Source organism: Heptranchias perlo, chromosome 2 (genome assembly GCF_035084215.1).
Source record: "Heptranchias perlo isolate sHepPer1 chromosome 2, sHepPer1.hap1, whole genome shotgun sequence".
Lineage (NCBI taxonomy): Eukaryota > Metazoa > Chordata > Chondrichthyes > Hexanchiformes > Hexanchidae > Heptranchias > Heptranchias perlo.
Genome location: NC_090326.1, coordinates 126,440,325 through 126,467,572, shown reverse-complemented (window position 1 = coordinate 126,467,572; position 27,248 = coordinate 126,440,325). Strand labels below are relative to the sequence as shown.

At 41.7% G+C, this 27,248-nt stretch overlaps 1 protein-coding gene across 1 annotated transcript in view; it reads right to left on the bottom strand.

Annotated features, from left to right (window-relative positions):
• The window catches only part of malrd1 (MAM and LDL receptor class A domain containing 1), a 397,527-nt gene extending 373,384 nt beyond the window's left edge, over positions 1-24,143 (bottom strand). Inside the window, exons 1-3 of the mRNA XM_068007090.1 lie at positions 23,978-24,143; positions 9,062-9,199; positions 78-169 (exon numbers count right to left, since the gene is read on the bottom strand). Of these exons, the coding sequence (XP_067863191.1) occupies positions 78-169; positions 9,062-9,199; positions 23,978-24,143 (396 nt within the window). The remainder of the gene's footprint in view (positions 1-77; positions 170-9,061; positions 9,200-23,977) is intronic.
• Between the last annotated feature and the right edge of the window lie 3,105 nt (positions 24,144-27,248).

Here is a 27,248-nt window from a genome sequence, read left to right as displayed (position 1 = left end):
TGTCATCACTTGAATAATTTACTTTTTTTGCTATTTTCCTCTAATTTTCTTCAAAAAGAAAAAAATATAAAAACTACCTGGCAACTATCTTTTGCTGGAAGGAAAATAACACTTCGTAGAGTTGCAAAACCCTTTGGATCATCTTCGGGTAATACAGATAGATAATAAGCTGTGGAAAAATAAAAATAGTTTATTCATTACCCAAGAAATATTTTATAATATTGGTAGTTCTCCCGCTGAGCTGCTTACAGTAATTTGGAGAATATGCTGTTTTACAAAATGGGACTGCTAAGTCCTGACAGCAACCATTCCTCTCACTCCCAGGTGAGCCAGAATTGCGTCTCAGCCAAGAATAGGGTTCCTCTCTATCATTTTTTTCTTAATTCAATTGGGTCTCGCTGCCTCTCCTCCTACAAAGTATTGCCTGCTCAACAGACTGTCTTTCCATCCAGCCCCATGGCATGGCGTCTCTCCCTCTCTTTCCTTGCCCCTCCCCACTTTACTGAACAGAGATTCTCTCTCTCCCTCTGTCTCTTTCTATATCTTCCCTAATAGGATTTATCTCTATGTCTCTTTCTGTCCCTCCTCAAGGGGATGGCTACAACGGTTTCTCTCCTTCACTCTCTTTCCTCCACCACCCCCCCCCCACCCTCAGTAGGATTCCTTTCCCTTCCTCTCCTTAATTGGCCCCTCGCATTCCCCTCATAGACTCTCTTCCTCTCCCGTCTGTTTTTCCAACTGTGTCTATCTTATATCTCTGTCTCCTCTCCCTGGGACACAGCATTAACTGTTTATACCACAACAGTAATCTAGCCTAATTCTTTTTAATTGACCTCAAAAATATGTAATTTACTAATCAAAAGAGGGCACAGATCAAAAATGTATGTATGAATACCAGGTAATGACCATCTCGAACAAATGAATGCCCAGCCATCTCCGCTTGACATTGATATAGTGAGATTCTCTATAATGTATAAAGAAAGAAAGGCTTGCATTTATATAGCGCCTTTCATAACCTCAGGTCGTCCCAAGGTGCTTTACATCAACAAACTACTTTAGAAGTGTGGTCACTGTTGTAATGTACGAAACGCGGCAGCCAATTTGCACACAGCAAGGTCCCACAAACAGCAATGTGATAATGACCAATGATAATGACGAGCACACATAAGGTAGGTTCTATATTGGTGGAAAGATTAAAAATCTGTGTCCCTGGTTCTATTTGGAATTAACGAGGAGCAGCAATGATCAGAAGTTCTGTCTGTTTAAACTGATTTTGACAATGGATTTAAATGAGGATATAACATTAGCACAACTGGCATTGTTTTATGATTTTCAGTATTTGTCTAATATAGATGCTTGAATTGCCTGCCATAAGTGTGTTTCTTATAAGTAGAGCCAACTGCAATTGTAATGGAGTGGACAGACAGGCAAACTTGATGGTTAACCTGCTGCTTTTTTCTAGCCTGCCAGCATGTGGGCCGTCCATCCTCATTTCTAATTGACCTGTACAGACAGGTGATTTTTCAGCACAAATTGTAAACATTTGGCAATAGCAACAAAATAAATCAAGGTCTGGTGTCTGCATTTTGTAAAAATCCTCAACCCCCACCTCCCAGGGATTTCTGGGGAAAATTCACATTTGTGTATTTCTGATGACACGATCACTTACAGCACTCCCCTGCTTGTTGTATTCGCTTCTCATCTTATTCTTTCCCAGATTTTCCCATCTCATGAAAACTAATAACTGTGCGCAGTTTCCTGCATGGAAACAGTTGATAAGTTTGGATTACATTTTTTATTACATCACTTTTCAATGTGTCTCCATGGTGACAACAGGGTTATAGAATGATATCTGTTTTTGCCACCGTTCATTCGTGAAATCAGCCAGCAGTCAAATCTTTACCTAAGCTGCAATTTTGTTTTCTAATTGCTGAATTGCCTTATTGCTGAAGATCATGTCTGACCCAAATCATGCTTTGGTCAGAATTTAGCAGTTGCTGCAAATATTTAATCTTTTTCACATCTTTCACCATTCTTGGAACTGGCATGGCAAGTTGAAGACAAGATGCACAAATAACCGATGAGGCAAAAGCAAGAGACATGTAAGTATACGTTCTTGCTAAGTCCAAACAGGATGTTCAAAGGTCGAGTCCAATCATCATTTAGCTTATCCTCAATCTTGCAAGACTGTGTGCACTGTCCATGATTTATTGTTATTTAACTGCATCAGAGTGTTTTAACTAAATTCTAAAGTAAACATTGTATTATTATACTACACATCCAACCTCCTTTCCCTCTGCACCCTTTTTTTTCATTCGTTCATGGGATGTGGGCACCGCTGGCATGGCCAGCATTTATTGCCCATCCCTAATTGCCCTTGAGAAGGTGGTGGTGAGCCACCTTCTTAAACCGCTGCAGTCTGTGTGGTGAAGGTTCTCCCACAGAGCTCTTAGGTAGGGAGTTCCAGGATTTTGACCCAGCGACGATGAAGGAACGGCGATATATTTCCAAGTCAGGATGGTGTGTGACTTGAAGGGGAACGTGCAGGTGGTGTTGTTCCCATGTGCCTGCTGCTCTTGTCCTTCTAGGTGGTAGAGGTCACGGGTTTGGGAGGTGCTGTCGAAGAAGCCTTGGCGAGTTGCTGCAGTGCATCCTGTGGATGGTCCACACTGCAGCCTCAGTGCGCCGGTGGTGAAGGGAGTGAATGTTTAGGGTGGTAGATGGGGTGCCATCAAGCGGGCTGCTTTGTCCTGGATGGTGTCGAGTTTCTTGAGTGTTGTTGGAGCTGCACTCATCCAGGCAAGTGAAGAGTATTCCATCACACACCTGACTTGTGCCTTGTCGATGGTGGGAAGGCTTTGCTGAGTCAGAAGATGAGTCACTCCCGCAGAATACCCAACCTCTGACCTGCTCTTGTAGCCACAGTATTTATATGGCTGGTCCAGTTAAGTTTCTGGTCAATGGTGACCCCCAGGATGTTGATGGTGGGGGATTCGGTGATGGTAATGCCGTTGAATGTCATGGGGAGGTGGTTAGACTCTCTCTTGTTGCAGATGGTCATTGCCTGGCACTTGTCTGGCGCGAATGTTACTTGCCATTTATCAGCCCAAGCCTGGATGTTGTCCAGGTCTTGCTGCATGCGGGCACAGACTGCTTCATTATTTGAGGGGTTGCGAATGGAACTGAATACTGTGCAATCATCAGCGAACATCCCCATTTCTGACCTTATGATGGAGGGAAGGTCATTGATGAAGCAGCTGAAGATGGTTGGGCCTAGGACACTGCCCTATTATTCTACTAGATACCTGGGCTTCCCTTTCACCTGCCTATTCCCCTTCGTTTTGGCTATTCACACACTCTCTATGTCTTGTATATGACTATTTCTCTCATTATGCCTCCTACGGTCTCCTACTTACATCACTTCTGCCATTTAACCATCTTCTGTTTTCTACTTAAGCACTCTACAGAGTACATCCTATTTCTTTCCCTGTATATGTTGTTGTTTTTTAATTTCCTCCCTCCCCTTGTTGTGTTCATTTTTAAATGCTGTTCATTTGTGGTACTTTCCAGTTCTGATGAAGAGTTTACACACTCAAAACATTAACGTGTCTGTTCTCTCCACAGATACCGCCCGACATGCTGGGTGTTTCTAGCATTTTCTATTTTTGACTTCGAATCAATGTAGGCAGGACTGTTATGCTGTCCAATCCAACTGAATGCCAGGAGTTGTGATCAACCAAATTGCCTCAATCCATAAGTATGCACTGCTCCCTGCCAAGTCAGCAAAACAAAAGTAACTGTGTATCTAATGTAACACCAATTATATTATATACTGACTACACAAAGCATAGATATGTACAATGACTTGCTGAAATATGTGTTAAATATCAATAAGGAGGGGAAAAAAACTAAAGCCGGAAAATTAAATGGGCATTGTTATCGAGTCAGTAGTTAATGCTTAAATTCCTCTTTACACTATTTTTGTGGAAGCACTATTGCATTAAAAAAAATTATCATCTTTCTTAAAGTAGTGGAGACAGGAATTAGATATGACTGTATTAAGCATTTATAATCTATTACTTGGGCCATCGTACCAACGTGCAATTGTCAAACAATGTAACAAATCTACCAGGGCATCCGAACTTTAGAAGAATCTCCCATAGTGCATCACGATTCATGGAATCAAATGCCTTTGTCAGGTCAACAAAAAACGCAGAGATTCTGGTCCTTTTCCCTACACTTTTCCCGGATTTGGCGGGCTGAGACAATCATGTTGAATGTTTTACGACCACCCAAATGCCGCATTGGCTTTTTGGGAGAATTTTTTCCACGACTTGTTTGTTTATTTGGCAGAGCGTGTTGCGGGCGAGTATCAGACCTGCAACCGATAGAAGCAAAATTCCATAGTGACTATTGCAGCATGAGCGATCACCTTTGCACTTGTAGAGATGCACAATGTTGGCGTCTTTGAAATCTTGCGGCACAGTTTCATGTTCCCAGATTTTATTGTTGAGGGCGAGGAGTCTCTTCTTAAGCTTGTGGCCCCTGTGCTTGTAGATCTCTCCAAGGATACCGTCCATTCTTGCTGCTTTTCCACATGACATTTGATCGAGTGCAAATTAGATCTTAGCTAAGTCAGGTGGGATGGCAAACTGCACAGGTAGTTGTAGTATGCCGTTTAACATGCCAGCAAGCTCCACAGAGGGACAGTTGAGAACTTGGTTAAAATGGCTGGCCCAGCATTCCAAGATTTCTGCTTGGTCAGTTAGCAACTTGGCCCGAGTAATTGACCAAGATCGCGTGTCATCATCATTTGTAGTCACTGATGGTGTTAAACAAGGTTGTATTCTTGCCTCAACCCTGTTCAGTGGTACTGCTAGAGGCATTCAATAACTGTGACAAGGGAATATGTATTAGATATCACACAGGCAGAGCCATCTTCAACCTTCATCGGCTGCATGCAAAAACAAGTGTAATGCAGAGATGCGATGCCACACTAAAGCACTAGAAAACTGAGAAACATCCTTGCTAATCCACTCAGGAATGTAGAGCAATTCCCCTCACTACATTAACGGGTTTGATGGATGGATGGCAGACACAGTCAGTAGATCAGCAGTGAAAATGGTTGGGGTGAAATTCGTCCTGGGCGATTGTGCGTCAGCCGGCTGGTTTACACTCCACCTGATTCTCTATTCTATGATCTTCAATGGAAAAGAAAATCAGACAGAGTGTCAAATGAGTGGCTGATCCACTATTGGCCATTTTGCACTTCCACCTAAGACCAATTTCACTCCCATTATGTTTTATTTTCAAAGCAGTCAGCTATTCACTGCTAAGTATTCCAGTTGCCAAAATCAGCCCATGAAACAGACAAGTGCATAAACATCAGTGGAGACTTCTCTGATGACATTGCACATACAGAAGAGAGATAAAAGTCAAGATAATATCCCTCTGACCACACACTGTACCATTTTTAAAGGGACCTGCCATTAAAGACGCAAAATCAAAAATAGATTCTGTTCGATCTTTGGAATTTTTGCCCGGGTCAGGATTTGCTGCATTGTTCATCTATACCTTCCAACACGTGCTTCCTCTTGGAATTCTGTGTAAATAATTTGAGCCATTCCATTGGAAGAATGTTGTTAACATAGATGCATTTAAGGGGATGTTAGATAAACACATGAGGGAGAAAGGAATAAAAGGTTATGCTGATAGGGTTAGATAAAGAGAGTTGGGAAGAGGTTCGTGCAAAGCATAAACACTGGCACGGACCAGTTGGGCCGAGTGGCCTGTTTCTGTGTTGTACATTCTATGTAATTCTGTGTAAGATACTTTCAAAAACAATAAATAAGTTGCATTTATAGAGCACCTTTAACGTAGGAAAATATCCCAAGGTGCTTCACAGGAGTGGAACAGCAGTATGGAGCCATCTTGCCACAAGAAGTTCTCTAGCTTTCCCAATAGTTTAAGTAATTGCTCTACTGCTTCCTGTATGCCCATGCCTTGTTTGAATTATTAGGTAAGTTCAGTAGTTAGGCAGTGTCACATAAATGAAAGTTTCAGGAGTGAAGAAACCTGTTATCAGCAAGCTCTGCAAACAAAGCACACCATCAATCACAACCACAGACTTTGATCTTTCATTTGGTGCCTGGCCAAGTACGTGCAACTGCTCTGTACAGTACATCTTTCTCAGTAATATCCACACCAATCAGTCAATTCTTTCTTATAAATTTGATTTAGAGTACTGAATGAACTTCTGTTTTAACCCTTCCACTGACATAAGCTCCCATTAGTTTCTGAGCAGAATACCTCCTGGCTGTAGTAAGCTGAGATTCCTATCTGTAACCAATTTACTTTCAATTTTAATTCTCTAAATACAATTTCACACCTCAGTGTTGCAAGAAAGCTGGGCTTTGGTTTCCTGACAAATATATGCCAAGGAGCAGATAAATCCTTAATTCTCTCCTTTAGTCCCTCACTAGGGAACTGTCTGGGATTTTACCTCCCAGCGTAGGTCTAGGGATGAGTGATGCCTGACTTGGTTCACGAACTGTCTTACATTTAACCCAGTTTGGATCAAAATAAATTTAATGTACTAACCCCCTGGTTATATTACCCTCAAGCTGCTGGGTGAGTAAATTAATTCTTTCTTGCCAAATCATCAAGAAAGAAGCCAGACCACAAGTCATGAACGAAATGCTATTTGTTGGTTACAAATCACAACTTAAAGTTAAAGTTAACACTTAATAGACACACTTAAGAGTAATCAGAGTTGAGCAGCAAGCCATTAATGGACAGAGTTACTTAACCACGGTAAATCAGCATGAACAGATGTTGAGCATTAACTATAGCAGCGACCAGAATCTGAGGTTATAATTTGGTGAGATTACTTTAAGTGATAGCTGACGGGTTGACACCTTTGAATAGTCAGTCCATTAAATAGCTCACGTCTACGTGTGATTAACAAAGTTCAGAGTTCAGATGGCCCTATTCTCACGAGTGCCGTGGTTGAGTCAAACTCCTTCCTTCCTTAGGACATGGGTGTTAGCTTCTGGATTGTTGAGTCGATGAGCCCGCTTTCAGCAATAGGGTTATCTGTTTCTATTTGGATTTTTGGTTCCGACTGAGCCCACCTTATGTATGAGCGATAACATCTGAGCTAGCTTCACCCTGACCTCGGGCACTTATAAACATAAGTGATACTTACCTTTGCCTGCAATTGGCTGATGCAGCCTCACAAGTGAACGCAATGTTTTACTCCCAGTCCTAATGTGCTGTAACTATAAAGGCTCCTTTCTGCATTTGCAAGTTAAAGGTTCTTACAGAACAAAGAGAGCCTACGGGAACTAGAGGAGAGACTGCTACTTCTACAAAGACAAAGACAAAGACAGCTTGTTTTCTAGAAAAAGATTACTACAGGCAGTCTGTTACTGCTACTGACTACCAATTGTCTAACACTGATCAACCTGAGGGGTGCAGAACCCTCTATTGTTATATCTTAATTTTAAAGGGAGGGCTTCTTTCATTAACTAAACCAGTAAGGATGACACTGGTGTAGACGGTCTCATCCATCCCCCACAAACCCCTCTTCCCCCCGCACCGCCAATCAAAAACTGACAAAATGGAGTCCTGTGGCCATCACTGAGTCGCTGGACCATGACTTTTCCCCAGCATGACAGACTTTCGCCTAGAAATTTGATCACACCGGAAAATGGTTGTGGCGTGCCCTGCAGGCGTCCATTCACGTGGACTGAGGCATCATGTTAAATTTGTGCTGGGACTTCATTACAATTATTCAGGTGTGCAACCAGCACTACCCACGCTATTCATTGGCTGCAGGCCTGTTTGGGGGGCCAGAAATCGGGCATCTCTGATGCCACTTAAAGGCAGCCAGCACCACTTAAAGGGGAGGTGCACACTGGCTGCAGGCAGGAAGGAACACTTGTGAACAGAGAAACGGTTGCAAGACCTGCAGATTGGGCCCTAGGTTCTCTGATGCTACTTTGGAGGAGGAGGAGGAGGGAGATCCTGTTCCCCACAGAGGGCAGAAAGCCCTCCAGGCATCACATCTGCTGTCAGTGGGAAGATGTCACTGAGGAGGTCAACATCAGGAGCTTAGCTCCCAGGACATGGGTGTAATGACCCACCAGAGTTGTCAAGGTAGGAATACTGCTCTCTTACTCTCTCCTCACACCTCCACCACCTGCAACCTCACTACTCAACACTCGCTTCTCCCACTTCCTGTCACTCTCCTAAGATCACTGCACCACATTTCACTACACCTCCTTCTCCTTAGACTCACATCTTTATGTTCCATTAGTTGTTACCTAAGTGGTTCGAGTGAGAGATAATGGCTTCTCATAGTATTAAGGGATGCCTGTTGTAAAAACACAGATCTTCATATGCTATTAACCTAGAGCTTTCATGGCTTTAATTACATAAAATCTACAGCACAGAAATAGGCCATTCATCCCAACTGGTCTGTGCCGGCAATTATGATCAGCATGAGCCTTAGCGCATAGCTTTTAGCTTAGAAAAAGTTATGGTCACATGATAGTTTCAACTAGCTGAGAACTTTTATTAGCTAAAAGCCTTTTCCCAGCATTCAGTTCAACAGATGAACTCCATACTGGTGGTCAGCTTTCAAACTGAAACTCCATTTTAGAATTCCCCCACAAACCTCAAAAGCACCCTCTAGCAATTTACGGGGCACTGTTCCCACGGTCTAATTTCCAAATTGAGCTGCAAATTCAGTGGAAACTTCAGCAAAAGCCATATTTTAAGATATTGGTCAAATAAATCGCAATGAATTTGAGGCATAATGTCACAGTAAGTGGAACTTAAATGTGCAATAGTTTTTTTAAAAAAATAACAGAAACCTTGGAATAAGTGATAATTTTGTTTTTCTGTAGTCTCGCAGACACTTACACAAATAACTGGCATAATCTTATCATCATCCTAGCCCTTTAAAAAAACTATCTGTGTAACATTGTTTACTAATTAAACTATTTTTAGGTGCCTGTTAAAAACGAGGTAGTGACAAATCTTTACAATTCCATACCAGACTGATTTCCCATGTGGTCACTCGTTGGCCCAATGCCACTCTCACTATTCCTCCTGGTCCATCTAGTCCGTGACTCCTGATCATGAGACCACTTACAGAAACCGGTCTCAAAATCGCATCTTTCATAAGAAGAGCCTTTTCAAAAAATGCAAAATGTTAATAATTTTGAAAAACAACAGATTAACTTTCATTTAAAACAAAACGGTATTTGTTAATTATTAACATTTATTAGCTCCATAAGTTCTGGATAGCACTTTCACACATTTTCAATCATTTAGTATTCCTGTAATTTAGTAATGTTGCATATTATGAAGAAACATTACATAAAATTTACAGCATAGAAACAGGCCATTCGACCCAATTGGTGTATGCCGGTGTTTATGCTCTGCACGAGCCTCGTCCCACCCTACTTAATCTGACCTATCAGCATATTCTTCTATTCCTTTCTCCCTCATGTACATATATATCCAGTTTCCCCTTAAATGCATCTATGCTACTTGCCTCAACTATTCCATGTGGTAGCAAGTTTCAAATTCTAACAACTCTCTGGGTAAAGAAGTTTCTCCTGAATTCCTTATTGGATTTATTGGTGACTATCTTATATTTGTGTCCTCTAGTTTTAGACTCCCTCACAAGTGGAAAATATCTTTTCTATATCTACCCTATCAAACCCCTTCATAACTTTAAAGACCTCGATTAAGTCAACCCTCAGCCTTCTCTTTCCTAGAGAAAAGAGCCCCAACCTGTTCAGCCTTTCCTGATAGTTATAACCTTTCAGTTCTGACATCATCCCTTGTAAATCTTTCTTGCACCTTCTCCATTGCCCCTATAATCTTTTTATATTATGGAGACCAGAAGTGTTCACCTCGGTTTAACCAAGATTCTATACCAGTTTAACAGAACTTCTCTGCTTTTCAAATCTGTTCCTCTAGAAATGAACCCCAGTGCTTTGTTTGCATTTTTTATGCATATAGTGTATAGTATGTTTTCTTGTACTCTGCTACTAACTGATATTGATTAACCTACCTTCAGTTACGAAAAGTAATATTGATGACACATACCTTCAGTGACTATACCTGATATTGATAACCTACCTTCAGTGACTATGCCTGATATTGATAACCTACCTTCAGTGACTATGCCTGATATTGATAACCTACCTTCAGTGACTATACCTGATATTGATAACCTACCTTCAGTGAATATACCTGATATTGATGACACATGCTTTCAGTGTTTATACGCTGGGAATGTCCTCAGAGGTTCTCTTGATCGGCCACTGTGACTTTGATGGAAGATTGGTGGAAACTCCGTTTATGTGGTGTATCTGAGGTTTCCGTCGATTTTCCATTGACAGTTACAGCAGCCCATTAGGAGAACACCCAAGGAAATTCCTGGCGAATGTCACTATTACTACCCTCTTACATATATAACACAAAGTTCTATCGTGCATCTGCTGTATAATAGGTGGAAATCTAAAATTTGACCTACCTGTTCTACTGATGATCATAAATCATTCAGGTGCTGATGATATCATTGGAATTACCGTCCAGAAACTCCCTCACAGCCATAATGCAAGCAGAAGTGCAGCATGGCGGAAGCTAAATTTAAAGCCCTGCAGCAACTTAAAGGGCGATGCACTTCCCAGAAGACTGGGCGGCAAGCAGTTCTGTGCAAATTATGACTGAAAGGGAAGCGGAGGGAGGGGGCAACATCTCCCCCACCCCCACCCTGCACAGATGGCAGTGCAGTGCCGCAAAGACATTTCATGACTTGGTAAGATCAAGCAAGATAAGAGGAGTCATCCACAGCTTCCAAGAATGCACTGTACTGCAATGTGTGTCAGTTGCTCACAATTTACCCTAAAAATTCATCGGGGGGAAATCGTGGCCTGTTGAGATGTGCCTGGCTGGGACATCTGCCACTCATCTCATCAAAGTTTACAGGATCCGGAGGAGGTCCCTTTATTTAAATGAAGATGGCAGGTGCCCACATCACTGAGGGTGCATCTAGGATTCACTACCATAAAGAGTAGTTGAGGTGACTGGCATAGATGCATTTAAGGGGAAGCTAGATAAACACATGAGAAAGAAACAAATAGAAAGATATGTTGATAGGGTTAGATGAAGAAGGGTGGGAGGATGCTCGTGTGGAGCATAAATACTAGCATGGACCTGTTGGGCCAAATGGCCTGTTTCTGTGATGTACATTCTGTGTAATACATATGACAACAACATACTCTGGAATGTGCTACAAAGCACTGACAGATCAAAGGGTTGTCATGAAATGAAGCAACAAAACTCAAGTGGTTGATCAATGATATTGGATATCTGAGATGTGTAATGTCAGACATAACACATCTGAACAGGTCGAAAAGTTCAGGAGAAGAGTGGCTGGCTAAAGGAGGGGTTACTGGGTCACCCCCCATTTCCCACCTCTTGCTCAAGAGAAGAAAAAATACAGAATGATTGAATATGAAAAAGTAATTCTTCAAAAGGAAATGTGTACTCAAAACTGGAGTAAGAGTTTTCAGGTGCTCACTGTGTCCCAAGGACTCCCATTTAAGGGGGGTTCTTTTAAATATATATATATATATATATATTTAATTGCAGTTCCACTTCAGGGCTCCAATCCTGCCCTGGACTCCCAGGTGGCTCCCACTTATACCGTTTGGTGGACAGGTATACCTCGTGTGCCTCTGCTGACCCTATGCCAGATTCCTCTGAAGACGGGGAAAATGGAAACTCCTGACATAGAAAAAAATCTATATACATATATATTTTTTCCAAGACATAACACATCTCAGATATCCATTCATCAACCACTTGAGTTTTGTTGCTTCATTTCATGACATCCCTTTGATCTGTCAGTGCTTTGTAGCACCTTCCAGAGTATGTTGTTGTCATATGTATTACACAGAATGTACAGCACAGAAACAGGCCATTTGGCCCAACAGGTCCATGCTAGTATTTATGCTCCACACGAGCCTCCTCCCACCCTTCTTCATCTAATCCCATCAACATATACTTCTATTTTTTTCTTTCTCATGTTTTTATCTAGTTTCCCCTTAAATGCATCTATGCTAGTCGCCTCTACTACTCCTTGTGGTAGTGAATTCCACATTCTATCCACTCTCTGGGTAAAGAAGTTTCTCCTGAGTTTCCTATTGGATTTATTAGTGACTATTTTATATTTATGGCCCCTACTTCTGGCCTCCCCGCAAGTGGAAATATCTTCTCTATGTCTACCCTATCAAACCCTTTTCTAATCTTATTGATCTCTATCAGGTTGCCCCTCAGTCTTCTCTTTTCTGGAGAAAAGAGCCCCAGATTGTTCAGACATTCCTGACATGCATAACCTCTCAGTTCTGGTATCATCCTAGTAAACCTTTTTTGCACCTTCTCCAGTGCCTCTATGCCCTTTTTATAATATGGAGACAAGAACTGTTCACAGTACTCCAAGTGTGGTTCAATTTTATCCCTTTGGAAATGAACCCCACTGCTTTGTTTGCTATTTTTATGCAATATATTGGAGAGTGACTGTTTACACTTATTGTGTGAAATCCCACATAAAATTATACTCTGAGGTTGTCTATCAAAATTCTTCTATTTCCAAAGGTCTAATGTCATGTAACAGTAAAACAAGAACAGGAACTGCAACATTAAATAAATCAGCAGGCACCAATTGACACAATGTTTTACATTCAAAAAACACTCATCAAAAATAGATTTAGATTATACACCTCAGTGAATTTAAGACATAATTCAATCTCACGGTTCAGAGAATGCACATAAACCTTTCTAGTTTTGCTTTTGCTGTTTTTGACAATACATAAACCCCTTGTTTAGATTCCCGTGCTGTAATTCATTGATAAAGTATAAGGTATAAAGTGTCCTTTATTGACGCCAGGAACTGTAAATGTTTCTGAATTTAGAATATTCTAGGAATAAACTAGAAGATTGAAAATTGCAAAATTTTAGTTATATAGTTTAATCCACAAAAGCTACTCCAATCTTCGAAGGATTTATATTTTATTATTGTTTACAGCAGAACTCAACTTGGGGGTGAAAAAGTGTTTTTTTTCCTTTGGTATTGTAACGGACCTCATATTCACGTGTTATTTTGGACAGTGATTCCAGGAGATTGGCATTGCTAAAATGCTCATACAACTAATGAGCCAGCCAAGAGCACCTACAATAGCACTGCTGAGCCCTAGATTGAATATCAAATGAGCCACTTTTCAAGTACAAAAGTATAAAAGGCTCATAGTTCACAAATCCAGCTGTCACGTGCACAATGGTGTATATTGATGGAGCAGAGAAGGCATTTGTTAATGGAGCAGATGGGGGCAATAGTTTTAGTGAAGAGGCCTTGCAGGTTCTTATGGACAGTATGATAGAGTGGTGGAATATCCTCTTCGTGGCAGCAGTGCATCCTGCCAAAAGCCAAAGGGCACAGTAGGTATGGGAGACAGTAACAGTAAGGGCGAACACTGCGTTACTTATTCAGTCGGCACAGTAGGAAAAACTATTAAATGTTGGAGTTCAGAGGGATTTGGGTGTCCTTGTACACAAAACACAGAAAGTTAACATGCAGGTACAGCAAGCATTTAGGAAGGCAAATGGTATGTTGGCCTTTATTGCAAGGAGGTTGGAGTACAAGAGTAAGGAAGTCTTGCTGCAATTGTACAGGGCTTTGGTGAATCCACACCTGGTGTACTGTTACAGTTTTGGTCTCCTTACCTAAGGAAGGATATACTTACCTTAAAGGCAGTGCAACGAAGATTCACTAGATTGATTCCTGGGATGAGAAGGTTGTCTTATGAAGAAAGATTGTGTAGAATGGGCCTATGGTCTCTCGGGTTTAGAAGAATGAGAGGTGATCTCATTGAAACATATAAGATTCTGAGAGGGCTTGACAGGGTCAACACTGAGAGGATGTTTCCCCTGGCTGGAGAGTCTAGAACTAGGTGACATAGTCTCAGAATAAAGGGTCGGACATTTAGGACTGAGATGAGGAAGAATTTCTTCACTCAGAGGATGGTGAATATTTGCAAATCTCTACTCAGAGGGCTGTGGATGCTCAGTCGTTGAGTATATTCAAGACTGAGATCGATAGATTTTTGGACTCTAAGGGAATCAAAGGATACGGGGATCTGGCGGGAAAGTGGAGCTAAGGTCGAAGATCAGCCATGATCTTATTGAATGGAGGAGCAGGCTCAAGGGGCCATATGGCCGACTCCTGCTCCTATTTCTTATGTTCTTACGTTCACTTTCTCACTTTTGTATCCAACTTTTGAGATAAAGGCCAACATTCCAATAGCCTTTTTGATTAATTTTTAAAACATATTTGATTAGGTTATATATGGATGTCAGGAAACACCATGTGAAAACATATTTGGTTGAATAGCTTTACAAAGAGACTTGATAAGAATTTTTCAAGTGAAATGAAACACTAAATTTACTAAAGATGATTAATGTGAGGTATCAGAATAGGGAAGAGATGCCTCAGTTGTACAGAGCCTTAGTCAGACTCCATCTGCAGAACTACATTCAGTTTTGGGCATCAAACCTTAGGAAAGATATATGGGCCTTGGAAGGGGTACAGTACAGATTCACCAGAATGATATCAGATATTAAAGGGTTAAATTATGAAGACAGGTTGCATAAACTTGGTTTGTATTCCCTTGAGTTTAGAAAGTTGATGGTTGATCTAATTGAGCTAATTAAAGTAATTAAGGGATTCAAATAGGGTAGATACAGAGAAATTATTTTCTTTGGTGGGGTAATCCAGAACAAAAGGGCATAATCTTAAAATTAGAGCTAGGCCATTTAGGAGTGAAATCAGGAAACAATTTTTCACAAAAATGTTAGTGGAAATCTGAAATTCTCTGCCCCGAAAGGCTGTGGATGCTGGGTCAACTGAAGCTTTCAAGACTGAGATTGATAGATGTTTTGTTAGGTAAGGGTATCAAGGGATATGGATCAAAGGCGGATAAATGGAGTTGAGATACAGATCAGCCATAATCTAATTGAATGTCGGAATAGGTTCGAGGGGCTGACTGGCCTACTCTTGTTCCTAGGTTCCCATGGCATCTATGGACATGATAGGAAATTGCAGGTAACAATGATATATGTCCAAATATCTGTGCATACATCAAGAACTGGCAACACAAATGTAGGCAATAACATTGTATAAGTGTTGCTAGCAAGGCCATCCACAATGTCAGAGAAACTATGCTGCAGGCTTACATTGCTGATGGACACAAATCAATATGCACTGTTCTTGTAGGAGCAGATGGTTGTCTGAAGATTCAAGCAGCTGAAATCTGGTGGTCTTAACCATTCAAGGAGGTTGTAGTGGAGATTATTGGCAAGGAAATCTTAGAAAGCATGGAAGAGAATGAAGTTGGAGGATGGAGCCAATGCCCTGATTTTTACCATTATGTTCACGTACTGTTAAATTGGCAAGCAATGTTACAGGGATCTGGGCAAGCACCACCATTTAACATAGCCCCTAAGCATACCGAACATGCTTCAGCAAATGGATAAGAGTGACTATGTAATCAAAGTGCCATTTTCTCTTTTCATAAACTGCCAGAACCCAGTGGAGCTGAAGCTGGCCACTCGAGTGCTGGCTGGTGATGGTTTGGCTGGCCCTGCTGCATTGCTTTTTGATTCAAATTTCATGAGGCTAAATTTCAAATGCAAAACATATGTATTTGCATGAACGTGTACACAAGTCACGTTTTTCCATGCATCACATGCTGGAGAGTGCCCTGGATATTGTAGGAGAGTCAACCACCCAGGTGTTTTTAAAGACAAAGTAGATTCAGATAGAATCATAGTTGAAGAAAGACCTTAATCCACTTGAAGGTCCTTCAGCCCAGTTGAACTTGTGCTTCCAGAATATTAACCCAACCATCTTCCCTGCACAGTTTTTAATATTCAGCTGTGGGACTTGAATCTACAACCTTCTGCCCCAGAGATAGGTGTATTAGCAACTGAGCCAAGCTGATGCTGCCAGTTCAACCTGAGTGGTACCATAATGCAGCAGATGTCTGCAGTACACTCTGCCATTAGCATATGGCTACACCAGTGGCGTCTGCAGTGAGGACCTCAGGCATACACATGATAAGCGCAGTAGATACATTTTTCGTGAATGTTCCCTCTGCTTGTTATAGCATTGAGCCGTGATATCAAATATATAATGGGAATGAGGGACTCAGAAGCCTTGTGGGTATTCAATAATCTAAAGTTTGCACAGAACAGTGTATGAAGACTTGAACTCCGTCAGCAGCACACATGCAGCAGAATAGAAACAAGTGGTTGGCTCATGTCGACACATCTTTGTACAAGTACAGGAGCCACCCATAGCAAGTACAGCCTATTCCTTGCACAGAGGCAAGGCCCTCTGAGTCATTCGCACATGGAGCTAGTGGGCCATGGGAATCACAAACAGCTTCAAGGAGACCTTATATCCAACCACCAAACTTACTTTTTCAATTAGAAAATCACTTATGCATTTTTGGGGGGACGTCAGCAATACTGGAAATTTATTGCCCATCCCAGGTTGTCCTGAGAAGGTGGTGGGTCTCCTTCTTGCTTGTTCAGTTGTAAAAACAGTCACTGCATGCATTATTACGCAAATAAAACAACGGACTTCAAATATAAGGTGCAGTTGGTCTTTTTAATGCACTTATCAGAAAGGCAGCCAACAGCACTAGAAATTGTAACATAGCATACATAAAAGACAGGGCAAAGTGAGTGTCATAATGCAACTAGGACTTCAAAGTTAGCAAATCTGTGATGACAATTGCTGTAATAGAAATGTACAGGACTCAAGTGAAGAAACCAGCAATTAAAGCATAATGTACCAGTCTCACATCCTGACTGCTCTGATGCTGGTATCCCTTCTGTACTATTGTCCTCCTGTTCTTGGATAGCTTTGTGAAGCTTCTCAGCAAATTTCACAATGAAGCCTCTGTTCACAGCGATATTTTGCAGTATATTTTTCAGTACATTGCACACTACCACTGGAAACCTTCTCTAGCCTTTATTAAAGGTCTTCCTTGAGCAGTCCAGATATCCAAAGTGTTAATTGAGTACTCCAAATCTCTGCTATCTAAATGCCCTGGCTTGCCTTGGTGTCTCATTAGCTTTCCTGTGCAATGGGAGTTACATAGCAGTGTAATCAGCCATGGGTATCACGTAACAACAGTCTTTCTGGAACCTTCTAACCTTCTTTGCCCTTGAAAGAACTGCAGCTAGCATGAGTGCCTGAGAGTGAAGGTGTCATGAGTGTCCCCCATGTAACGTGCATGATTTTCTCGTTGAATACCATTTTCACATTCATAGAGAAAAAACCTCTCCGATTGAGTTACACAATTGCTGTAATAGGAATTATAATAGGTAATTGCTGTAGGAAATAAGAGGGGAAAAGAGAGAGTATGAGAATAGACTGGTGGCCAACATAAAAGGGAATCCAAAAGTCTTCTACAGGCATGTAAACAGTAAACGGGTAGTAAGAGGAGGGGTGGGGCCGATTAGGGATCATAAAGGAGACCAACTCATGGAGGGAGAGGGGATGGCCGAGGTACTAAATGAGTACTTTGCATCTGTCTTTACCAAGGAAGAAAATGCTGCCAGAGTCTCAGTGAAGGAAGATTTGGTTGAGATACTGGATGGGCTAAAAATTGATAAAGAAGAGGTACTTGAAAGGCTAGCTATACTTAAAGTAGATAAGTCACTCGGTCCATAATCTTCCACACATCCTTGGATATGGGGGTGGTGCCAGAGAACTGCAGAACTGCAAATGTTATACCCTTGTTGAAAAAAGGGTGTAAGGATAAACCCAGCAACTATAGGCCAGTCAGTTTAACCTCAGTGGTGGGGAAACTTTTAGAAACGATAATCCGGGACAGAATTAGCAGTCATTTGGACGAGTGTGGATTGATTAGGGAAAGCCAGCACAGATTTGTTAAAGGCAAATTGTGTTTAACTAACCTGATAGAGTTTTTTCATGAGGTACGGAGAGGGTAGATGAGGGCAATGCAGTTGATGTGGTGCATATGGACTTTCAAAAGGCATTTGATAAAGTGCCACATGGTAGGCTTATCATCAAGACTATAGCCCATGGAATAAAGGGGGCAGTAGCAACATGGATACAAAATTGGCTAATTGACAGGAAACAGAGAGTAGTGGTGAATGGTTGTTTTTCAGACTGGAGGGAGGTGTACAGTGGTGTTCCCCAGGGGTCGGTGCTGGGACCACTGCTTTTCTTGATATATATTACTGACTTGGACATGGGTCTACAGGGCACAATTTCAAAATTTGCTGATGACACAAAACTTGGAAGGGTAGTAAACAGTGAGGAGGATAGTGATAGACTTCAGGAAGATACGTGGGCGGACACGTGGCAGATGAAATTTAACGCAGAAAAATGCGAAGTGATGCATTTCAGAAGGAAGAAAGAGGAGAGGCAATATAAACTAGAGGGCACGACTCTGAAATGGGTACAGGAATAAAGAGATCTGGGGGTATATGTGCACAAGTCATTCGTTGAAGGTGGCAGGGCAGGTTGAGAAAGCAGTTAAAAAAGCATATGGGATCCTGGGCTTTATAAATAGAGGCATAGAATACAAAAGTATGGAAGTCATGATGAACCTTTATAAAACACTGGATCGGCCACAACTGGAGTATTGTGTCCACTTCTGGGCACTGCACTTTAGGAAAGATGTGAAGGCCGTTGAGAGGGTGCAGAAGAGATTTACTAGAATGATTCCAGAGATGAGGGACTTTAGTACGTGGATAGACTGGAGAAGCTAGGGTTGTTCTCCTTGGAACAGAGACGGTCGTGAGGAGATTTGATAGAGGTATTCAAAATCATGAAGGGTCTAGACAGAGTAGATAGAGAGAAACTGTTCCCATTGGTGGAAGGGTCAAGAACCAGAGGACATAGATTTAAGGTGATTGGCAAAAGAACCAAAAGTGACATGAGGAAAAGCTTTTTTACACAGTGAGTGGTTAGGATCTAGAATGCACTGTCCGAGGGGGTGGTGGAGGCAGATTCAATCATAGCCTTCAAAAAGGAACTGGACAATTACTTGAAAGGAAAAAATTTGCAAGTCCATGGGGATAGGGCGGTGAAATGGGACTAGCTGGATTGCTCTTGCATAGAGCTGGCACGGACTCAATGGGCCGAATGGCCACCTTCCGTGCTGTTATGATTCTATCATTTTATGAATTGCATTGTAACAGTCAATTATGCCTTGTATGCTGGTTACGGCAGCTATACAAAAAATTCTTCTGTCACTTCTGTTGCTGCAGCTCAGTGCTGAAGTCTATGTAGACGGGTGTGCAGCAAAATAGAGCATCTGTCAGCTCTTTAATGTAGTGGTGCACAGAAAACTGAGTGACTGTTATGAATTCGGGTCTACTGTAGGTACCTTCTCAGGTTCAGTGGCATTAATTGCCCCCTGTAGCGGTCTGAGTGTTTTACTTTTATGGGAGTTAACTCACACTACTCTATATTTACTTGTATGATAACATAACCCTCCGATGTAACAATAGCATTCCCTTGTGATCTGGACCAGATATTTGCACCTTTTACACATTTATCTTTTCAATCGCTTTGAAGATGGACTTTGTTAACATTAGATTTGGCAAAGCTTGGTTTGAATCGTTAGCGGCTTTAATCCACAGTAAGGTGAAATGTACCGAGCTTAGGTCAATCGATACAACTTGGATTTGTGTAATGTTATAATAATAATGAAGATGCAATGCTATCTCACTTTGGTGGGCCATCTTACTTAACTTAAAGAGAATAATTCATCAACTTTCTGTACTACAGTCCTGGGGCAGAACCTTCTCTCTTCAAAGTCTTTTGCTGCCAGACTGCCTTTGTCGCATTCTGCTTCCCAAAAACCAAACTGCCTTTTTAATACCTGTGTTCTGATATTTAAAGGCCTCTAGCTTTATGTCAAAAACCCTGTCTCTCTTCTACTTCCCCCCTTACTATCAGAGATCAAAGTGTTTACCAGAGAGGTGCCTTTCCAAATACATGGAAAAGCTAACAAATTGCTTTCTCTTTGGTCTCTGTGAAAAATAAATTTGAATTAGCATATTAACCATCTGACTTTGCATTCACAACCCAGCATGGGGCTGTTCTGAGAAACGAATTCCTTTAACGCAACCTTTAACTTAAAACACATTTTAAAATAATTCGCATCTACTTTCTTTCTGTGGAAAAATGGACAAAGAATCCTGAAATGTGAGTGACCCGAGAGATATCTCCTACGGATGATTGAAAGAATTGTGTAGAATATAAATTGGAAGCCCAATGGTGATGGTTGGTGGGGTTGGTGGGGTTGGGGGGGGGTAGATTTTACTGACACTGGTACGGTAGTGTGATTTATGGACTGTATAATTAGTCTTGTTCTATTAGATGGTGGAGATCAGCAACAACCCGTTCAGAAGGCTTGGCAAATGCTGCAGATGATCAAAACTTCGAATGTGCCTCGGTTCCCAACAATTACGTTAAACGCGAGGATCCGGAAATCTCTCTAACCATCTACGCAGAGGTACAACACTCGAGCAGAACGTGAAACGGACCCAGGATTAGGCCGGGCAAGACATGAGCGGACAAAGAATGCAGACGTCTGGGGAAGTGAGAGACGTCTGGGCTGGACAGTCATGGGGAAAAACACCTCCCCCCACCGCCCCCCGCCAGTGGCCGAGAACAAACTGAGACCTTAATATCCTTCGTCCTTCAAAATCAATTTACCACCGTCTGTTCAGCTTAATACCCTTTCTAAAACCCTGGCCCCGGAGAGATCCTCCTTTATATCGCGCTGCACCTCATCTCGTGCACACTCCCACCCCTGAGGTTTCCAATACCACCGTTCACCACCCCTCCCCCTACCTCCATCCCCGCTGCCTCCCCAACCTGTGTCCCGGGCGCCAGCCGGTTCTGCGCACAGCAAGATCCCACCGGAAGCGAGGTCCGTTTTTTTTTCCCCTCGGATGGAGGGGCCAATATTGGCCGCAGGGAATTTGCCCTTTTCCCGCTTCCTGGTCCGTGGGGGGGGGGGGGGGGAGAGAGCAGGAAGACGGGGGGGAGGAAACTTGGTTTTAACGGGTGGCCTTGCCCGAAGCGCTCGAGTGAGCCGTGGTTACGTTTAGGAACGGGTGCTGTGACCTCCACGGGTTCGGGACAAATGAAAGGGAGTTTTATTTTCTCAACCTGATTTTTGCATTTTGCTGTAATTCTCCACCGGCCGGTTAACCCACACCGACATCAGCTTGCTGTCAGGGAACACTGATTCAGCTCATTGTGCAGAGCTCGAGAATTTAACACAGCCTTGTCGTGTAAGGGGTTAAGACCCTCACACTTTGGACATTGCGAAGTCTAAAGGGGCTGAGTAGCCGGGTCCTGCTCGTACTTCTTGTGTTCTTTAGATTTGAGGTTAGGATCAGATCAGCCATGATCTTATTGAATGGCGGAGCAGGCTCGAGGGGCCGATTGGCCTACTCCTGCTCCTATTTCTTATGTTCTTATGTTCTTATACCTTCTCTGCTGAGCAAAAGTCTTTTCAGGTTTGATTACCTATGAAGCCTAGGTAACTCACTTTGTTGTGGTATATCCACTGCCTTCCCTAATTCCCTCCTTAAGCATCTCCACCTCTCTACCTCTCTCTCCTCCTTTAAGGCATTCCTTAAAACCTACTTCTTTGACCAAGCTTTTGGTCACCTGTAATAATATCTCCTTGTGTGGCTTGGTGTCAAATTTTGTTTGTTATTGCTTCGTGAAGCACCTGAGGACGTTTCACTACATTAATGGCACTGTATAAATGGAAGTTGTTGTTGTTGTTGCCTGGGCTATTGCCAGGTTCTGTTGGTTTACTTACCATGTCCTCTGACCTCCCAGATAACCTTCCTCTGACATGGAATTTTACACAAGGTCCCTTATATAAGGGCTTAACAGACAAAACATGACTTGGCAGGAATTTCCATTAAAGTTCGTTACATCAAATTACTCAAGTGCTCACAAAACAGAAATTTTGTGAGCACTTTTCTTTGGCCAGCCAGATGTCTGACATGTAAAAACACATCACCATGTTTAAGAATCTCCAAATCAAATGACAAAGAAACTCGCTTGACGACAGAAGACAGAGGGTGGTTGTCGAGGGTTGTTTTTCAAACTGGATGCCTGTGTCCAGCGGTGTGCCTCAGGGATCGGTGCTGGGTCCGCTGTTATTTGTTATTTATATTAATGATTTGGATGAGAATTTAGGAGGCATGGTTAGTAAGTTTGCAGATGACACCAAGATTGGTGGCATTGTGGACAGTGAAGAAGGTTATCTAGGATTGCAACGGGATCTTGATAAATTGGGCCAGTGGGCCGATGAATGGCAGATGGAGTTTAATTTAGATAAATGTGAGGTGATGCATTTTGGTAGATCGAATCGGGCCAGGACCTACTCCGTTAATGGGAGGGCGTTGGGGAGAGTTATAGAACAAAGAGATCTAGGAGTACAGGTTCATAGCTCCTTGAAAGTGGAGTCACAGGTGGATAGGGTGGTGAAGAAGGCATTCAGCATGCTTGGTTTCATTGGTCAGAACATTGAATGCAGGAGTTGGGATGTCTTGTTGAAGTTGTACAGGGCATTGGTGAGGCCACACTTGGAGTACTGTGTACAGTTCTGGTCACCCTATTATAGAAAGGATATTATTAAACTAGAAAGAGTGCAGAAAAGATTTACTAGGATGCTACCGGGACTTGATGGTTTGACTTACAGGGAGAGGTTAGACAGACTGGGACTTTTTTCCCTGGAGAGTAGGAGGTTAAGGGGTGATCTTATAGAAGTCTATAAAATAATGAGGGGCATAGATAAGGTAGATAGTCAAAATCTTTTCCCAAAGGTAGGGGAGTCTATAACGAGGGGGCATAGATTTAAGGTGAGAGGGAAGAGATACAAAAGGGTCCAGAGGGGCAATTTTTTCACTCAAAGGGTGGTGAGTGTCTGGAACGAGCTGCCAGAGGCAGTAGTAGAGGCGGGTACAATTTTGTCTTTTAAAAAGCATTTGGACAGTTACATGGGGAAGATGGGTATCGAGGGATATGGGCCAAGTGCAGGCAATTGGGACTAGCTTAGTGGTATAAACTGGGCGACATGGACATGTTGGGCCGAAGGGCCTGTTTCCATGTTGTAACTTCTATGATTCTATGATTCTATGACTTGCCTCATACAGAGTGCACATCCCATCCCTTACCCAAGTCGAGTAAGCTTAGGTGCTGATTACCAAGAGTCAAAGCATAGGAACTCCCAAATACATATAGGAATATTGCTGGAATTCAACCAGCTAAAACCACACAGCTTACCAGCACAGTCCACTGGTAAGTTTAGTGCTGCTTGTCTAGGTAGCCAATAGTGTATCAGCTTACAGCATTATCTGGAACCGTATAGAAAGAATCCAGTCCCCAGTGACAGGCCTACCTCACCAGGTTCCATTAATGAGCCAGGTCGGCTGGTCAATCATCAACAGTGCCTTGGAAAATTGCAAATCTGTCTGGTGCAGGTATTGGATTACGGAGTCTCGAACTGTGTGCCATCTTGGAGCCTACATGACTCCATGGACACCCTACTTACCTCATTTAAGATGAAATCAACAAACTCCTCCATGTTAACACTCAATTTGTGCATGGGATAAATGTAACAATTGGAGAAATTTGATCTAATCAACCTTTCAACCATCCAAAAAATTTCTGAGCTTAGTTTTTAAAATGTCTTCTCAAAACAGAAATATTATCAGGCTATGTTCATTGTACATTTAAAAAAAATTAGAATTTAAGAGAAATTATAAATCAAAGACAGGGAACTATATATTACTAGCAAAAAAACACAATACTTACATTCATTTTCATCACTGTTGTCTCCACACTGATCTGTGAAATCACACACATTATCAGGGGGTACGTAAGATCCTCTAGTGCATGGGAATTCAGCTCCTGTGCATGATTTCACTACTAAGAAAATCACAGAAGATAGTCCAAAGAGTATTTTCCAGGCTTTGTTCATTGGATATGCAATGAAGTGTCAGCAACCCTCTCCGTGTATTTCTAGAAATACTTCTTCTATTAAACAGCTATGACCTTTGTGAATAAAAACAAGAATCCAGAACTAAACATGATATATAAACGCTGCATAGAACATTCATTGCACAGTATCTTACTATTCCGGGAAGGATTGTAAACATCACCTGACTTCACAATGGTAATTACCTCAAGAAATATTTAACCGGGGAGCTTTAACTTTTCTGTTATCACCCAATGAGTCATTCCAATAAAAACATAACCATAGTACCGGATTTCAAAATAATTGAATTTGCAGTAGCTCATCATATCTTCAAATACTATTGTTTATGGTATTACCATCTTAAAAAGTTCATTCTGTATTTTCTTTTCTGTAAAGTAACTCCTCCAGATGTGCTATTTGAAAAGGTAATTCAGATCTTACAGTTGTAAATGTAGTGCTGGCCTGATAGTTCTATTGTACTGAGCCAGAGTCACATCCGCACCTTCACAGATTCAGATACTGATTTGAACTTGGTGAGCTGCTACTGGGTAAGATTTGACAACAGTTGGCTGCTCTACAAAGTGGAGGAAAAATTACTGACAGAACCCATTTCCCCCAATAGAAACACACAGCAGCAAAGGCAGCTAGATTATCTACCTGTCCGAAGCCTCGCACATATTTTTTTTTAATTGAGAAACTAAAGTACAGAAAATAAAGAGAATGAGAAATTAGAAGGAAAATATTCTGTTAAAGAAAAGAGTAGTGTTACTACCAAATCACTGATCAGGAAGGAAGCTGTTGAACATCATTACATCATCCAAAGCAATAGCAGCTGATCCGGACACAGTTGAGGCTTGGAATATCAACGGCAAGGCAAGCATTTGTGTTATCGCATATAGCTTTTGGTCCCTTGACTCTAGTCTTGTGTGGAACCCCGCCTTCTTTCATCCCACCATTGGTGGCTGAGCCTTCAGCTGCCTTGGTCCCACTTTTAGGAATTCCCTCCCTAAAGCCCTTCACCTCTCCAAATCTCCCTCTTCTTTACCTTTAAAGTCTGCTCAAAATCTTTTTGGCTAGGTCTTCTCTCGCTCCTCCTAATCCCACCCATGACTGGATGTCCATTCCTTTGTCTATTTCCATTTGTGAAGTGGCTTGGAATGTTTTTTACACTAAAGGCCCTGTATAAATGAAAGATGTTATTTTACACATGCACATATATGATGGCCCAGAAATTGCTCTGAGTGGTGAACCAACAGTGTTCGCCATTCCATCGATTTATACTAACCCACTAACTTACCGCGGTCTTTACTGGGTGCACTTCCTCGAATAGGAAGTGGAGAAGATCCCAGTGTTAGCTCCAGAGAAGCTAGGACTCATGGGAGAAACGAGAGGATCACTCTCTCCCCTCCACCAATCAGATTGCAGCATTTTTGACAAGCTGCAAACGGTTTTTGCAAGCTGGAACATGAAATGCAGGAAGTGAAAGGTACATCAATAAAATCATTTGTGAAAATAGTTATAGACAGTGAAAAAAGAGAGGGTAAGAAATAATATAATTAAAGAAACAGAAGGGAAAAGTAAAAAAATGTTTTATTTTTTTAAATTTAAAAAAACATCTGATGGCCAAAAACTATTAAAAAGTATTGAGAGTCCACATTTTTGAAAGTTAATTTTTAATTGTTTAGCAGTCATTAAGACTTACCACACTGTTAAAACTTAGTTTAGACCTGGTATTTTTAAGCAAGGAGTAAGTTCTGGATTTCCACATTTCACTGCACATGTGCGAACACTGGAACTTGTTCCTCGAGTTTGCCACTAACAACGGTGAGCGCTGTTGAGCTCACCGTTATTTTCTGAGCGATTTCTGCCCCATTATGTATATTAAATTGAAAACTTATTATAAGTACTTGCATTAGCTGTTACTCCTGTAGATGGTGCTGTGATGGGCATTTTCAATGTTAGAGGTGTCACACTGTAAGACACATACTAGTTGCTATTTTGTGGTAAAAGTTTAGAGTCCTGTGATTACACAATCTGGGTTTCCACAAATCGCTCAAAATGCTTTCTGAATTTTTCCATGATCTATTTTTATCTCAATAACTGAAATTTTGAATGTCCAAAATAAGAGTTGAAACAACAATTTTAAAAAGTCAAAAAAATTACATATTTCACAGTAACATGATTATATTTATCAACTGAATTTTACTATGTCTTTTAATGCCTTGTTTCAAATTTTTACTTGAAGGCCTCTGCCTCCCTTAAAAGTTTGGGTTTGAACTTAATATTTTTGCCCAGGGCTATGACATGGTGAATTTATATTGTGCAGTCTAACCATGTGCCTTGCCAGGATGCATCAGTACAGTCCCAGTCAGCTGTGCTGATGGGATATTTTCCTTTATCTTCCAGCACTTTCTGATCAGTAGCTTTTCTACAACTAATTTTGAAAGGCAAGATGACAAATTTCAAATGTTTTACTGAGGTAATATTTATATTTAGTGCTTTTTTTAAACAGAGACACTCTGGGCTTGTGTATGTGTTTGTGTTTGAAAGAGAGAGAGAAATGACAGTGTTCTGATAACATATCTGTTGTAGTTTCTGTTTTGTATTCTATAAATCTTAAAAAAGTGGATTAAACTGAGGAAGAGGTAGAGAGAGATACTATAGTCCAGAATAGAGATGGGGGGGGGGGGGGTGAGAGAAATTCAGGTCACAGAGTGAGAGGGTGCTTTATTTATTTAATGCTGCTCAGCTCTGCCCCATTCTCTGCCAATTTGCCAATGAAGGCCTCATCTATGCTTTTGCTAGCCCTAAATTCAATTATTCCAATGCTGTCCTGGCCAGCCTCCCATCCTCCACACTTCATCCAAAACTCTGCTGCCCCGTAACCTAACTCGTACCAAGTCCCGTTCACCCATCATTCCCTGTGCTCGCTGACCTACATTGGCTCCCAGTCCGGCAACGCCTCGATTTTAAAATTCTCGTCCTGTTGTTCAAATCATGATCTCGCCACCCCGCCCCCCCCCCTCCCCCCTATCTCTGTACCCTCCTACAACCCTCTGAGATCTCTGTGCTTCTCCAGTTCTGGCTTCTTGGGCATCCTCGATTTCC